Source organism: Aotus nancymaae, unplaced genomic scaffold, assembly GCF_030222135.1.
Source record: "Aotus nancymaae isolate 86718 unplaced genomic scaffold, 86718_ANA_hifiasm-v0.15.2.pri h1tg000016l, whole genome shotgun sequence".
NCBI classification, from domain to species: domain Eukaryota; kingdom Metazoa; phylum Chordata; class Mammalia; order Primates; family Aotidae; genus Aotus; species Aotus nancymaae.
This window is the reverse complement of record NW_026988428.1, coordinates 74718104-74730937: the sequence shown is the minus strand read 5'-3', so window position 1 is coordinate 74730937 and position 12834 is coordinate 74718104. Positions and strand designations below refer to the sequence as shown.

Below are 12834 nucleotides of genomic sequence, written 5' to 3'. Positions count from 1 at the left end.
AAAACTAAGGTAATAATAACAATCATATCTCCCTAATAAAATGGTTTTGATGATTAAGTGGAATATAGTAAAATTTTAAAAAATGTTTTCTATTATAACCAATTTGGCTAGGATAGGTGGAAAGAACAGAAATATACTAAAATAATTTTGAAATATATAATATATATTTATGGGGCATTGACATCAAGTTAAAAAATACAGAATCCATCATAACAGTGTAATCAAAATTTTTAGAAAGTCAAATCAAGCTGAAGTCTCAGCAACTATTATGCTTATTTGCTAACTGTACTATCAGAATGCTTCGCTAATACAATGAATACAGTAATTCTTCCAATTCACATAAACTGCCAGACAAGCGACTCAATGCAATTCACTCACACTCTGAGAAGTTTATCCACTCTGTCAATGTTCATCTTTCCTGGCAAACCATCCTTTAGTATTCCAAGCAAACTAGAGCAAGGTGAAGTTGAAGAATGCCCAGCCATGCCTCCAACCAATTCTACTTTCTGTCCCATTCAGAGAGCTTCCGGGTCTTCAAAAGAGAGGGAGTCATTAGGATGTGAAAGTGCTAAGGTATGAAATTTGGATCTTTCCCTAAGTCCAGAAGGAAAAACAGGGGATTTGAAGCACCGAGTGATATGACCTAATTTCTACTTTTAAATACTCACTCTGACTGTTGTGAGGGAAGTGATATGGGATGTGCTGGGGGAAGAATGTCACCAAGACCAGCTGGAGGCTGTTAAAGTCCTCCAGGAGACAGCTTCATGGGCTGAACAATCACCTTCCAGTAAACAACATACAAGTGGTCATATTTGCGACGCATTTTGAAGATAGAGGCAATTAGATCTGGTAATGGGTAGTGCCTGAGGGAAGTGAGAATTTTTGAACGACTGCTAGGTAAATGCCTGTCAGTGACCGAGAAAATGTTAGGATGTGTTATGAGGGAGTAATCCTAAAATTTCATTTTTTGAAGACTGACCTTTCAGGATCTCAGAATACGAACATCCATATAGAAGGCAGAGTGCCGAGGGCTGCCACTCACCTCTAGGTGCCCCAACCCCCACAGCAGTCCTGCTTCTCCCTTCCACCCACACTCACTCACAAACAGTGTCCGTTTCAGCTCTTCCATCATCTCTGTATTTGATCTCTCTGGTGAGTTCATAGCTGATAGTTAAGGATTCCTTATACACTAGTCTCTTTTGCTGATTGCTGACATTGGAGGAGGTCAGGGAACAGGCCGGAGCTGAGTGACCTTTAGGGGCATTACCTGTTCTTTTCCTGTACTCTCCTACCAAGGAGAAACCTTTCTTGCACCAGGCCTGCAGCTTCCTTAGTTGCCCACATTATCAGGCAATATCTGCCTGGCACTCCTCTTTGTTCCTTTATTCTGACCTTCCTTTTTGATATGATGGTTGACCTGAAGTCACCTAGACAGGACTGCTCATCTCCAGGCCCTGCGGAAAACAGTATCTGGTGAAACCAGAGACAATAATCCCAGTAACACCGTGGGAGCTGCTGGAATCAAACAACTACTCTCTGTCTAAGATACAACTCATAAAGGCCCACTAGAACGGATCCACTTCCCACAGTGCCAGAGAAGAACTGCCAATTAAGAATGTAATCCCTCTTCAAATATGTCTATTTCATTCAAAGGAAAATACCAATCTGCCTGGGTCTCTTGCAAGAACAATGTTGTCTGTAGCAAAATCTAATCTATTAGGAAGCCGTCCTGTATTATTACCTGCAACTCTTCTAAAGGGCCAGAGCAGATCCTCCTATGCACAGCAGAGGATCCACTCAGGCACACCTGTCTGGGGGCTTGTCTTTATGACTTCCTGTCACGGCCTCCCTAGTCATGCCTCCAACCAAACTATCCTCAAATTAAAATTAGCCATGCACAAAGAGTGAAAAATTACACAAGGTCTGAAATGGTAAGTGGCAGCTGGTGATACTGACTAGTATATTTTATGAACTGATGAACAGGAAATTTCTGGGTATCACGGAACAATCAGGAGATGAGAAGAGAACTACCAATCCAGGATCTTGAAAGGGCTTTGTGAAAACGTGATAGTTTACTGTACAATTGTACAGACAAAAATGAAAATAAAGGTAGTAAGGAGTACCATACACCATTACTTAGAAGATTAAATAAAGCATATTTCCCAAAAGTCACGTGGGGAGAAAATAAAAATATAGGAAGAAAATTACACATGGCAAGGTAGACTCAGAACATAAAATGTAACAAATAAGAGCCAGAAAGAGAATGAGGAGGAATTAATATTAGAATATCATAGAAAAAATCCTCTGTGTGAAATGACACTATGATGAAATGGGTGAATTTAAACACTGAGTAAAAAACAAAAGTCCAGTCAATGCATTTAGGCTTGCATTAGCATATCAAATAATCTTAGTTGAATTGTGGCCACTTAATTATCAGTGGTGGGGAATGCAATATTTCTTAGGGGAAATAAAGCAGAGGATGAATTCTATAGAATATTCTGGAGAAAGTGGAGGTCTTAGCGATATGACATCATGTGGCTTACTTAGGAAAACATGTATTCAGTTTGTTCAGGCCTAGAAATTCCTTGGTGGTTTCTGTGTTCAGTTTTGCCTTAATAACCCTTAAAAGTATTTTAAAAATACAAATTGTTTAGCTTTCCTGTGTTGTACAGCACCAAGGCTTGCCTGAGCAGAGTGAGACCACAGAAGTTTGGACAATTCCTGTAGCCCGTGCAGGCTGCAGAGTAGCTTTCTGTCATCTATTAGTGCCGGGAGTGTGCTGTGTCCACACATCTCACAGATACGGAGAGACCATCTCTATTGCATGAAAAATTAAGCCAAATGTGAAACTATTCATACACACGCAGCATGAGAGATGGAAATAGGCTATGAAGAGTGAGAGATAGTGATCGTCTTCACTGTTAGCTGTAGGATCGCTGTCCTCACCCCCAACATACACACACAAACACACGTATGTAGAAACGAAAAGCACGGTGGGAAGCAGAATAGCAGTCTACCAAACAGATTGAAAACCAAATGATGTTTAAAGTTCAGTGCTGACACTGTGCTGATTGCTTGGACACAGTTCCATCAGAATCTTTGTCCAAGTCATAAGTTGTGCCTTTAAAAAATGAGACATCAACAACATCCTACCCAGCCCTTCCTGCTGGGTTAGAATCTCAAAAGAAATGAGGGATACACTTGACCTGAAGTAAGCAAAGCAGAACCCAGTCTCTGAGGTGATGAGCTCTACCCAGTAGGGAGCTCAAATGTGCCTTTGTTCTGCTTGTCTTTATAAAGGGAGCTGCCATGTTTTCTCCCAGGACAAAGCTGGGAGCAACACCAGAGCCTCCTGCAAGATGCTTGTGATTCTGCTGTCAGTGGCCCTGCTGGCTGTGAGCTCAGCTCAGAGCTTAAATGAAGGTAAGACAAATTGGGGCAAGATCTTGTGACTCTGATTGGGGTTTAGAAGCTCATGCTATAGAGAGGGATAGTGAAGGGAAGAGAGGAGGATGAGAAAACAGATGGCACTGCAGAGTTCTCATGCCAAGGATCAGAAGACTTGTGCCCTCATTCCTCACCAAGGTCTCATAATTTGTTTATTTCACAAATAGAACCCAATAAATAATTTGTGTCAGGGGAGAGAGAGAGTGAGATTTGCATTTATAGAGACATGGGGCTGCCATGAAAGATGCAATGGAGAATGCAAGACAGATTCAGGGAACTCCAGCTATGAAGATCCTGTACTGATCTCAGTATACAGGGATGATGCTGGCCTTGCTGTACAGTGGATCAGCATCAATGAAGAATATAAACAAATATGAGAGTTACTGCAGAGACAGAGAAATGGGTAAAACATTGTCTCTGTCTACACAGAGAGAGAATAATCAGAGTGAAACATTGTCATTTTTCTCTTCCCTACATGTAGTATTTCAATGTGCTGGGAACGGCATGTGTAGGGTTGCATGTATCCAAATGTTTTTTCCTGGTGGCCCTTAATGAGAAAGCTTGCAAACATCAGCAACATGTTTACAGAAGAGGGCAAAAGAATCCCCAAGTATGACATTGAAATACTCAGGGCAGTTGAACTAAATAAGCACTAAGGCTTGAGGAATCACAGGGAGGACAAACAGGGGCCCTTCTATGTTGAGTTCCTGGTTGATGCTCAGCACAGTAACAACCCTGCTTCCCCTCACATCTTCCTCCACTTCCAGTAGCATCACAGACAGTGGCTGATGACGTCACTTAGGGGATGCACAGGGCGTGATCAGAAGTCCCTTTTCCTCAAGAACACTATGAGCCCTGAAAGATTCACCAAGTAACTTTTCCCATCATCCTGTACTTCTTTTCTAGATGTCAGCCAGGAAGACGTTCCCTCCTTAATATCAGGTAAATCCCAATAAATTCTTAGTAAACTTTGTCTCCATTTTTTCCTGAAGAATAGATCAGTTCTCCAGTGTCTTCTTATCATCATTTTCTTCTCAGGAATTGACTAATGTTAGTGCCCCCAGACATAGAAACAGTTTTCTCCCAACCTTGATTCTGGGGACCACGAGCAAAGGCATTTGGTTTTTCATCACCCTCATGTAAATTAAGGGGAGTTCTAATCAGGAAGCCTTGGAAAGGTGGGAGGCTGACAGCTGAGAGGCAGGTCAGGGAGACATGGGTTGTGTGGTGAACACAGAGAAGTATGAAGACAGGAGGGCCTTCCAGCACTGAGCTCAGCTCTTTTGGTTTCAACTCATACAGATGAAGGGGACTCTAACCAGAGCTCAGATGAGGAGAGTCAGAAACCACCTCTTGGAGGACACCCACCTAGACCCCCTGCTGGTGATGGAAACCAGGATGATGGTCCTCAGCAGGAACCACCCCCACAAGGAGGCCACCACCGCCACGGTCCACCACCTCCTCCAGGAGAGCCACAAGGACCACACCCACAGGGAGGCCACCACCACCGCGGTCCACCACCTCCTCCAGGAAGGCCACAAGGACCACCCCCACAACAGGGGCAGCCTCCCCAGTAATCTAGGATTCAATGACAGGTATGATTCCAGTTTAAACTCCATCAAAGGCCCCAACTACTACAGTTCTCCAACTTCATTGTGCCAATGAATCCACTGAAAGCCTGTTAATATTGCCTCGTCTGGGCACGCATTTCTAAAGATTTTTGTTCAGATAGTCTGGGGTAAGGTAGCAAGACCTTGTTTTTAAACAATCGCTTGAAGGCAGTTCTGATTTTGGGAATCACTGTCTTCAGATTGCCTCTCCTATGAAAGTTTGACAATGAGGACGTAGAACCGTGTCCTCCCTGCGGTGCTCTGTCTTCTTTCCTCAAACTCAAAGACCTCCCATTTATTTAAAGTTCTCACCTGAACACTCCTTGCTCAGTCCTGCCTCACACCAGCCTTTCAAGTCCAGTATTCCTGCTAAATGGTCCTTGGACTTTCAGCTTTTAAGTGGTATCTCATTTTTAAAAATACATTTAAAGTCATGCACGCTTAAGCTAACAAAAACTAATCTCGCTGAACGGAACACTTTTTACTCTGTGGATCCTTCTTTTTGAAATATTTTTTGCTACATAAATATATATAATGCCTTTTTTTCCCCCACCACTAATACCATATATTCAGATCTTTGTCTTACTCATTAGAAAAATTTATTTCTTAAAAAACTTTCACATGAGTTCATTTAGATCTCTTCAGTGGTTATCAGTTAGTTTGGTTTTATAATTGTATACTACGCTATTGTTTGGTTGTTCCATAATTTATTTAACTAATCCATGTCACTGGACATTAAGGTTGGTTTCACATTCTCGCTATTACAGGATATGTTGCCGTGCCCATCTTTGTAAAAAATAACCCTTAACATATCCAACAGCCGCAAAGCACGAACAGCCTAACAATAATCATTGACATAACCTCAATGTGCTGTTCCCAAAGTATGCCTGACCTATGAAAGTTAACAACGCCAGCTGGGCATGGTGGCCCACGCCTATAATCCTAGCACTTTGGGAGGCCAAGGGTCATCTGAGGTCAGGAGTACAGCCTGGCCAACATGGTGAAACCCTGTCTCCACTAAAAATGCCAAAAATATTAAAATTAGTTGAGCATAGTGGTGCATGTCTGTAATCCCAGCTACTTGAGAGGCTGAGGCAGGAGAACTGCTTGAACCTGGGAAGCAGAGAATGCAGTGAGTGGAGATTGTGCCACTGTACTTCATCTTGGGGAACACAGCCAGACTCTAAAACAAAAAAAAATAGAAGAAGGAAGAAAGAAAGTGAGAAAGAGAAAAAGAAATAAAGAGAAAGAAAGAAAGTTAGCAACATCAAAAAATAACTTTCCTATAAGAAAACATAGCAGACATTGTATAAACCTTGTGATCAAGTGAATATCACCTAACAAACAAGACACAGAAATATCAGGTATCCTCTGATGTGACACACTGAGGAAAAAAAAACAAAGTAATTTATAGATCCAATGCTGTCTCCATCAAGCTACCATTGACTTTCTTCACAGTATTGGAATAAAATACTTTAAACTTCATATGGAACCAAAATCAGAGCCTATATAGCCAAGAAAATCCTAAGCAAAAAAGAACAAAGCTGGAGGCATCACATTACCTGACTTCAAACTATACTAAAAGGCTACAGTAACAAGAACAGCATGGTACTGGTATCAAAACAGATATGTAGACCTACGGAACAGAACAGAGGCCTCAGAAATAACACCACACATCTACAACTATCTGATTTTTGACAAACCTGATGAAAACAAGCAATGGGGAAAGGATTCCCTATTTAATAAATGGTGTTGGGAAAACTGGCTAGCTATATGCAGAAAACGGAAACTGGACCCCTTCCTTACACCTTATACAAAAATTAGCTCAAGGTGGATTAAAGACTTAAATGTGAGATCTAAAACCATAAAAACCCTAGAAGAAAACCTAGGCAATACCATTCAGGACTTAGGCATGGGCAAAGACTTCATGATTAAAATACCAAAAGCAATTGCAACAAAGCCAATTTGACAAAAGGGATCTAATTAAATTAAAGAGCTTCTGCTGAGCAAAAGAAACTGTCATTAGAGTGAACAGGCAACCTACAGAATGGAATAAAATTTTTGCAATCTATCCATCTGACAAAGGGCTAATATCCAGAATCCACAAGGAACATAAAAAAATCTGAAAAAAAGAAATGCCATCAAAAAGTGGGTGAAGATATGAACAGACACATCTCAAAGAAGACATTTCTGTGGCCAATGAACTTATAAAAAAAAAAAGCACATCATCACTGATAATTAGAGAAATGCAAATCAAAACTACAACTAGATACCATTTCATGCCAGTTAGAACGGTCATCGTTAAAAAGTCAGGAAACAGACCGGGCGCAGTAGCTCATGTCTGTAATTCCAGCACTTGGGAAGCTGAGATGGGCAGATCACCAGAGGTCAGGGAGTTTGAGACCAACCTGATCAACATGGTGAAACCCCATCTCTACTAAAAATGCAAATCAAGCTGGGCATAGTGGCACATGCCTGTAATCCCAGTTACTTAGGAGGCTGACGCAGGAGAATCACTTGAACCTGGGAGGCAGAGGTTGCAGTGATCCGAGATCACACCATCGCAGTCCAGCCTGGGCAATAAAGAGTGAAACTCTGTATATATAAAAAAATACAAAAATTAGTCGGGCACAGTGGCAGGTGCCTGTAGTCTTAGCTACTCGAGAGGCTGAAGCATGAGAATCCCTGGAACCTGGGAGGCAGAGGTGGCAGTGAGCCAAGATCGGGCCACTGCACCCCAGCCTGGGCAACAGAGTGAGACTCTGTCTCAAAAAAAAAGTTCAGAAAAAAGTAGATGCTGGAGAGGATGTGGAGAAAAAGAAATGCTTTTACACTGTTGGTGAGAGTGTACATTAGTTCAGCCATTGTGGAAGACAATGTGGCAATTCCTCAAGGATCTAGAACCAAAAATACCATTTGATACAGCAATCCCATTACAGGATATATACCCAAAGGATTATAGATCATTCTACTATAAAGACACATGCACACGTATGTTCACTGCAGCACTATTTATAATAGCAAAATCTTGGAACCAACCCAAATACCTATAAATGATAGACTGGATAAAGAAAATGTGGCACATATGCACCATGGAATACTATATAGTCATAAAAAAGAATGATTTCACGTCCTTTGTGGGGACATGAATGAAGCTGGAAAACATCATTCTCAGCGAACTAGCACAGGAACAGAGAACCAAAAACCACATTTTCTCACTCATAAGTGTGAGTTCAACAATGAAAACACACGGACGCAGGGAGGGGAACATTACACACCTAGGCATGTCAGAGGGTAGAGGGCAAGGTGAGGGATAGCATTAGGAGAAACACCTAATGCATGCGGGACTTAAAACCTAGATGATGGGTTGACGAGTGCAGCAAACCGCCATGGCACATGTATGTCTGTGTAAAAAACCTGCACATTCTGCACATGTATCCCATAAGTTAAAGTATGTATATACTGTGTGTGTGTATATATATATATGTAAGTACATATACTTTATATATATACACTATATATATATTATTATATATATATACTTTAAGTTCTTTGAGATTATCAGTGGGCACAGGGGTAGTTTTCTAATTTTTGTTTCCATATATATATGTATATAGAAACAAAACCAAAATGAGATATCATCTTACTTCAGTCATAATGACTGATTAAAGGGGTGAAAAATAAAGAGCTGTTGGCAAGGATATGGAGAAATGAGAACTCTTACACGCCCTTGGTGGGAATGTGAATTAGTACAGCTTCTATGGAAAACAGTATGGTTTCTCAAAGAACTAAAACTAGAACTGCATTTCCATGCAGCAGCCCTACTACGGGGTTATCTTCCCAGAGGAAAAGTAGTCAGTGTATCAAATACATACCTTGATCTGTGTGTTTATTGTAGCAACATTCACAGTAACAAAGATTCTGAATCAACCAAAGTATCCATCAACGAATGATTGGATTAAAAATGTGATTTTATGTGCACAAAATAAACATATTTGGAATTTATAAGGAATCCAGATAGATTTCATAGATAGATAGATAGATAGATAGATAGATGCTGTCTTTTTCCTATAGTATGAAATATATTTTTAATATAATTTAGGAATTTTTGTGCTTTTAAATTGACATAACAAAAGTATCTGACAGAAAGACCAGTGATGAAAGTAAATGGTAATAGGAGGTACCTGTAACAACAACGGTTTTTGACTTCCTGAAGTGAAAAAATTACAGGTACTGCTGGTATGTTATGTGCTTGTTACTTACATTCAAGACAGCAGAAATACTAGATTTAAGTCAAGAATTAATAAAAATAAGTATATAATTTGGTGCCCCTTCCAGTTCATTCATCCCTCATGCCTATGGATCCTTTCATTTAAATACTCTACCACTAAATCCTGTGGCAGCTGTTTTCTCTCTCACACTCTAATAGAAGTGGGTCTAAAGCTGCGGTGGGTGTTTTTCTTTCTGGTTTTGTAACTTGCAGATTATTCTCCTTCTAAATATATATATGTGCTTAGGCTGTTCTTGAACTCTTGGTCTCAAGCAATCCTCCTGCCTCGGTCTCCCGAAGAGTTGAGATTACAAGTGGGAGCCACCGTGCCTGGCCAGATAATTTTCCCTCTAATTCCTCACAAGATATACAGTAGTTCATTATCTCCAGTCATTACTTTATACAAAACATTACTCCTTGTCACAATCATGAGCAAGTCTTCCTTCTTTGATTTTTGCTTTTTACGTGAAATTAAGTAGTTGAATATACTCAATTTCACCACCATTTCTCTCGCTAAAGTTCCCCCAACTATCTTTTTGTTGGATGAAATTATCATCTTCTGTTTCTAAAAAAATTCACTCAGTAATCTTGTTCATTGTATTTTTAATTTTTTAAAATTTAATGATTATGGACATATAATAGTTGTGCAGATTTATGGGGGTACATATGAACCTCATGAAAACAGAGTAATATAAAAACTGCCCTGTTGAGAGGAACATCACACACCAGGACCTGGGGTGTGGGGGGGCTATGGGAGAAATAGCAGCGGTGGGGGTGTGTTGGGGAGGGATAGCATTAGGAGAAATATCTAATGTCGATGACCGGGCAATGGATGAAGCAAACCACCACCATGGCACATGTATTCCTATGTAACAAACCTGCACTATCTGCACATGTACCCCAGAGCTTAAAGTATAATGAAAACAAAACAAAACAACAGGAAACAACAACAAAAAAACCTTCCCTGTTGAGAAGGAATACCATGAATGAGAAATATACATGTCTCTTTAAGAAAAAGAACAGCCTTAATTAATGGAGAACTATTTAGAGGCAATCATTCAAGCATAAAACACTTTATTACAATAGCATATAGGGAATAGTCTTGTCTGTTTGTATAAAAATGGTGGAGAAATAGAATATTTGGGACCCATGGAGACAAATAATTTATTTGCTAAATAACAAAGTTTGGGCAAGGCTTGAAATATATATAACGGTTAAGAGCTTCAGCTCTGATTCCAGACAGTTGAAGCTCATTCTCAGTTTTAATGGTTGTGTGATTTAGATTGTATCAAATGTGTAAAACATTGATCACAAAACTATCTCACAGAAATACTATACTTAAATAAAATCTTGATTTAAAACAGAACAGTTTTTACCATATATAGTAAAAAAATTTTAGGTATTATTACTGTTGATTTTTTTTGGCATTCAATTCAATAAATCATGATTCTCTTATCCAGTTGTTTTGCTATAGAGCCTTTCTCAATGTGTCTTAATTACAATTTCCTATCTATAATATTTGGCCAAATTTCACAGTTTATGATTGCCATATTTGAATATTTGTATTCTCTTCAAAATTCATGTGGAAATATAATCCCTAATACAACAATATTAAGAGGTGGGGTCTTTTAGGAGATGTTTATAATGGGTCTGTCATTATGAGGGGATTAATGCTTTATAAAAGGCCTGAAGGGAACTAAGCAGGCCGTTTAAACTTCCTCCTCTTCTGCTGTGTAAAGATACAGCATTCAAGGTTCCATCTTGGAAGCGGTGACCAGTCCCTCACCAGACACCAAACCTGCCAGTGCCTTAGTCTTGAACTTTCTAGCCTTCAGCACTATGATAAAATAAATTTCTGTAATTTATAAATTACCTCATCTCAGATATTGTCTATAGCAGCAAAATGGACTAAGACAATGCCAGTCATATGAAATCATAAAATATGGCAGCATAATAATGGTGATTTAACAATTTGTTTTCCATTACTCACTGAAAATGTAAACACATTTAAATGGACTTAGTTGTGTTTTTCCATCATATGTAGTTCTTCTCTTTATTCAACATTAATACCCACGACATCTCGTAATATTAATGGACAAGTGGCTATTTTGTTTCTCTTTGCAATGGCATAAATAAAATGATTTTAACAGCATTTCAACTCAAACACAATAATATATTTATTTATATTTGACAACACACTTAAATGTTCAGGTTAAGTAAAAATATTATCAGATGTATAGGTTTCAGATGTTTACTAAACATAGAACTTTTTTCAACATTTTGGAAGATGCATTAAGAAAAATTTAAATGTGGAGTAAAGTTTATAACAAATTGTGTAAGGCTTAGTATGTCAAGATTAAAAAAAAAAGTTAAGAAAAGAACATCTGTATACTATGAAAATCTTAAAACTCCAGTTGTAGGGTACAAGATCAACACACAAAACTCTGTTGTGTTTCTAAACACCAGCAATCTGAACAGTAAATATACAAGGTAAATTAAGAAAACAATTCCAAAATAATGAAATAACTAGGATTATAACCAAAGAAGGAAAATACTTACACACAAAAATGATGAAATATTGCTGAAAGACATTAAGGAAGACACAAGTAAATAGAAAGACATCCCAGGTTCATGGATAAGATAACTTGATATTGTTAAGATATCACGCTATGGCTCATATGTGTAATCCCAGTACTTTGGGAGGCTGAGGTGGGCAGATCACCAGTTCAGGAGTTCAAGACCAGCCTGACCAATATGGTGAAACCCCGTCTCTACTAAAAATACAGAAAAAATATTAACTGGGCATGTTGGTGTGAACCTGTAGTCCTAGCTACACAAGAGGTTGAGGCAGGAGAATTGCTTGAACCAGGGAGGCTGACGTTGCAGTGAGCCGAGATCGTACCACTGCACTGCAGCCTGGGCAATAGAGCGAGACTCGGTTTTTTTTTTTTTTTAAAAAAAGAGAGATCAATACGACCCAAAGCAATCTATAGATTCATTAAAATTCCTATCAAATATTTCCACAGACATTTTTTTCAGAAATAGAAAAACTAATCCTCAAATTCAGGTGGAATGACAAGGGACCCTGAATAGCCAAAACAATCTTTTAAAAGAACAAAGTTGGAAAACTCACACTTAATATTTTTCATTTATTTTATTTTATTTATTTTATATTTTTTCTGCAGGCCTCATTAAGGCTCCTCTGATCCCTGGGCTGCCATCTGTCATGGCAAATATTAGAAGGAGCAAGCCTGGTCCTGTTCACGGAAGCTTCTACTCAGGGCAGAAGCAGAAATAACAAAAGGGGGAGAAGTCCAACTCACATCCCCAGGCCGTGGTGAGGAAGGTCTGGTGTGAGGAGAAAGCCGATGGTATCGAAGGGCCTTCCAGTCCTGCTCCTTCTGCTTGGAAGTGGAGAATCTGGAGAACCTGGGAGATGCAAGATGGACAGGTTGTTCCTTGAGAACATCCGGTCTCCTAGAGAAAATGGTTGCTGTTTAGGTGACT

At 39.4% G+C, this 12834-nt stretch overlaps 1 protein-coding gene across 1 annotated transcript; it reads left to right on the top strand.

The window, feature by feature from the left end:
- The first annotated feature begins 3359 nt into the window (after positions 1 to 3359).
- Positions 3360 to 5024, top strand: LOC105704811 (salivary acidic proline-rich phosphoprotein 1/2-like). The gene is made up of 3 exons (XM_012434270.2): positions 3360 to 3423; positions 4354 to 4389; positions 4750 to 5024. The coding sequence occupies exons 1-3, from the start codon at positions 3360 to 3362 to the stop codon at positions 5022 to 5024; spliced, it is 375 nt and encodes a 124-aa protein (XP_012289693.2).
- The last annotated feature ends 7810 nt before the right edge of the window (positions 5025 to 12834 follow it).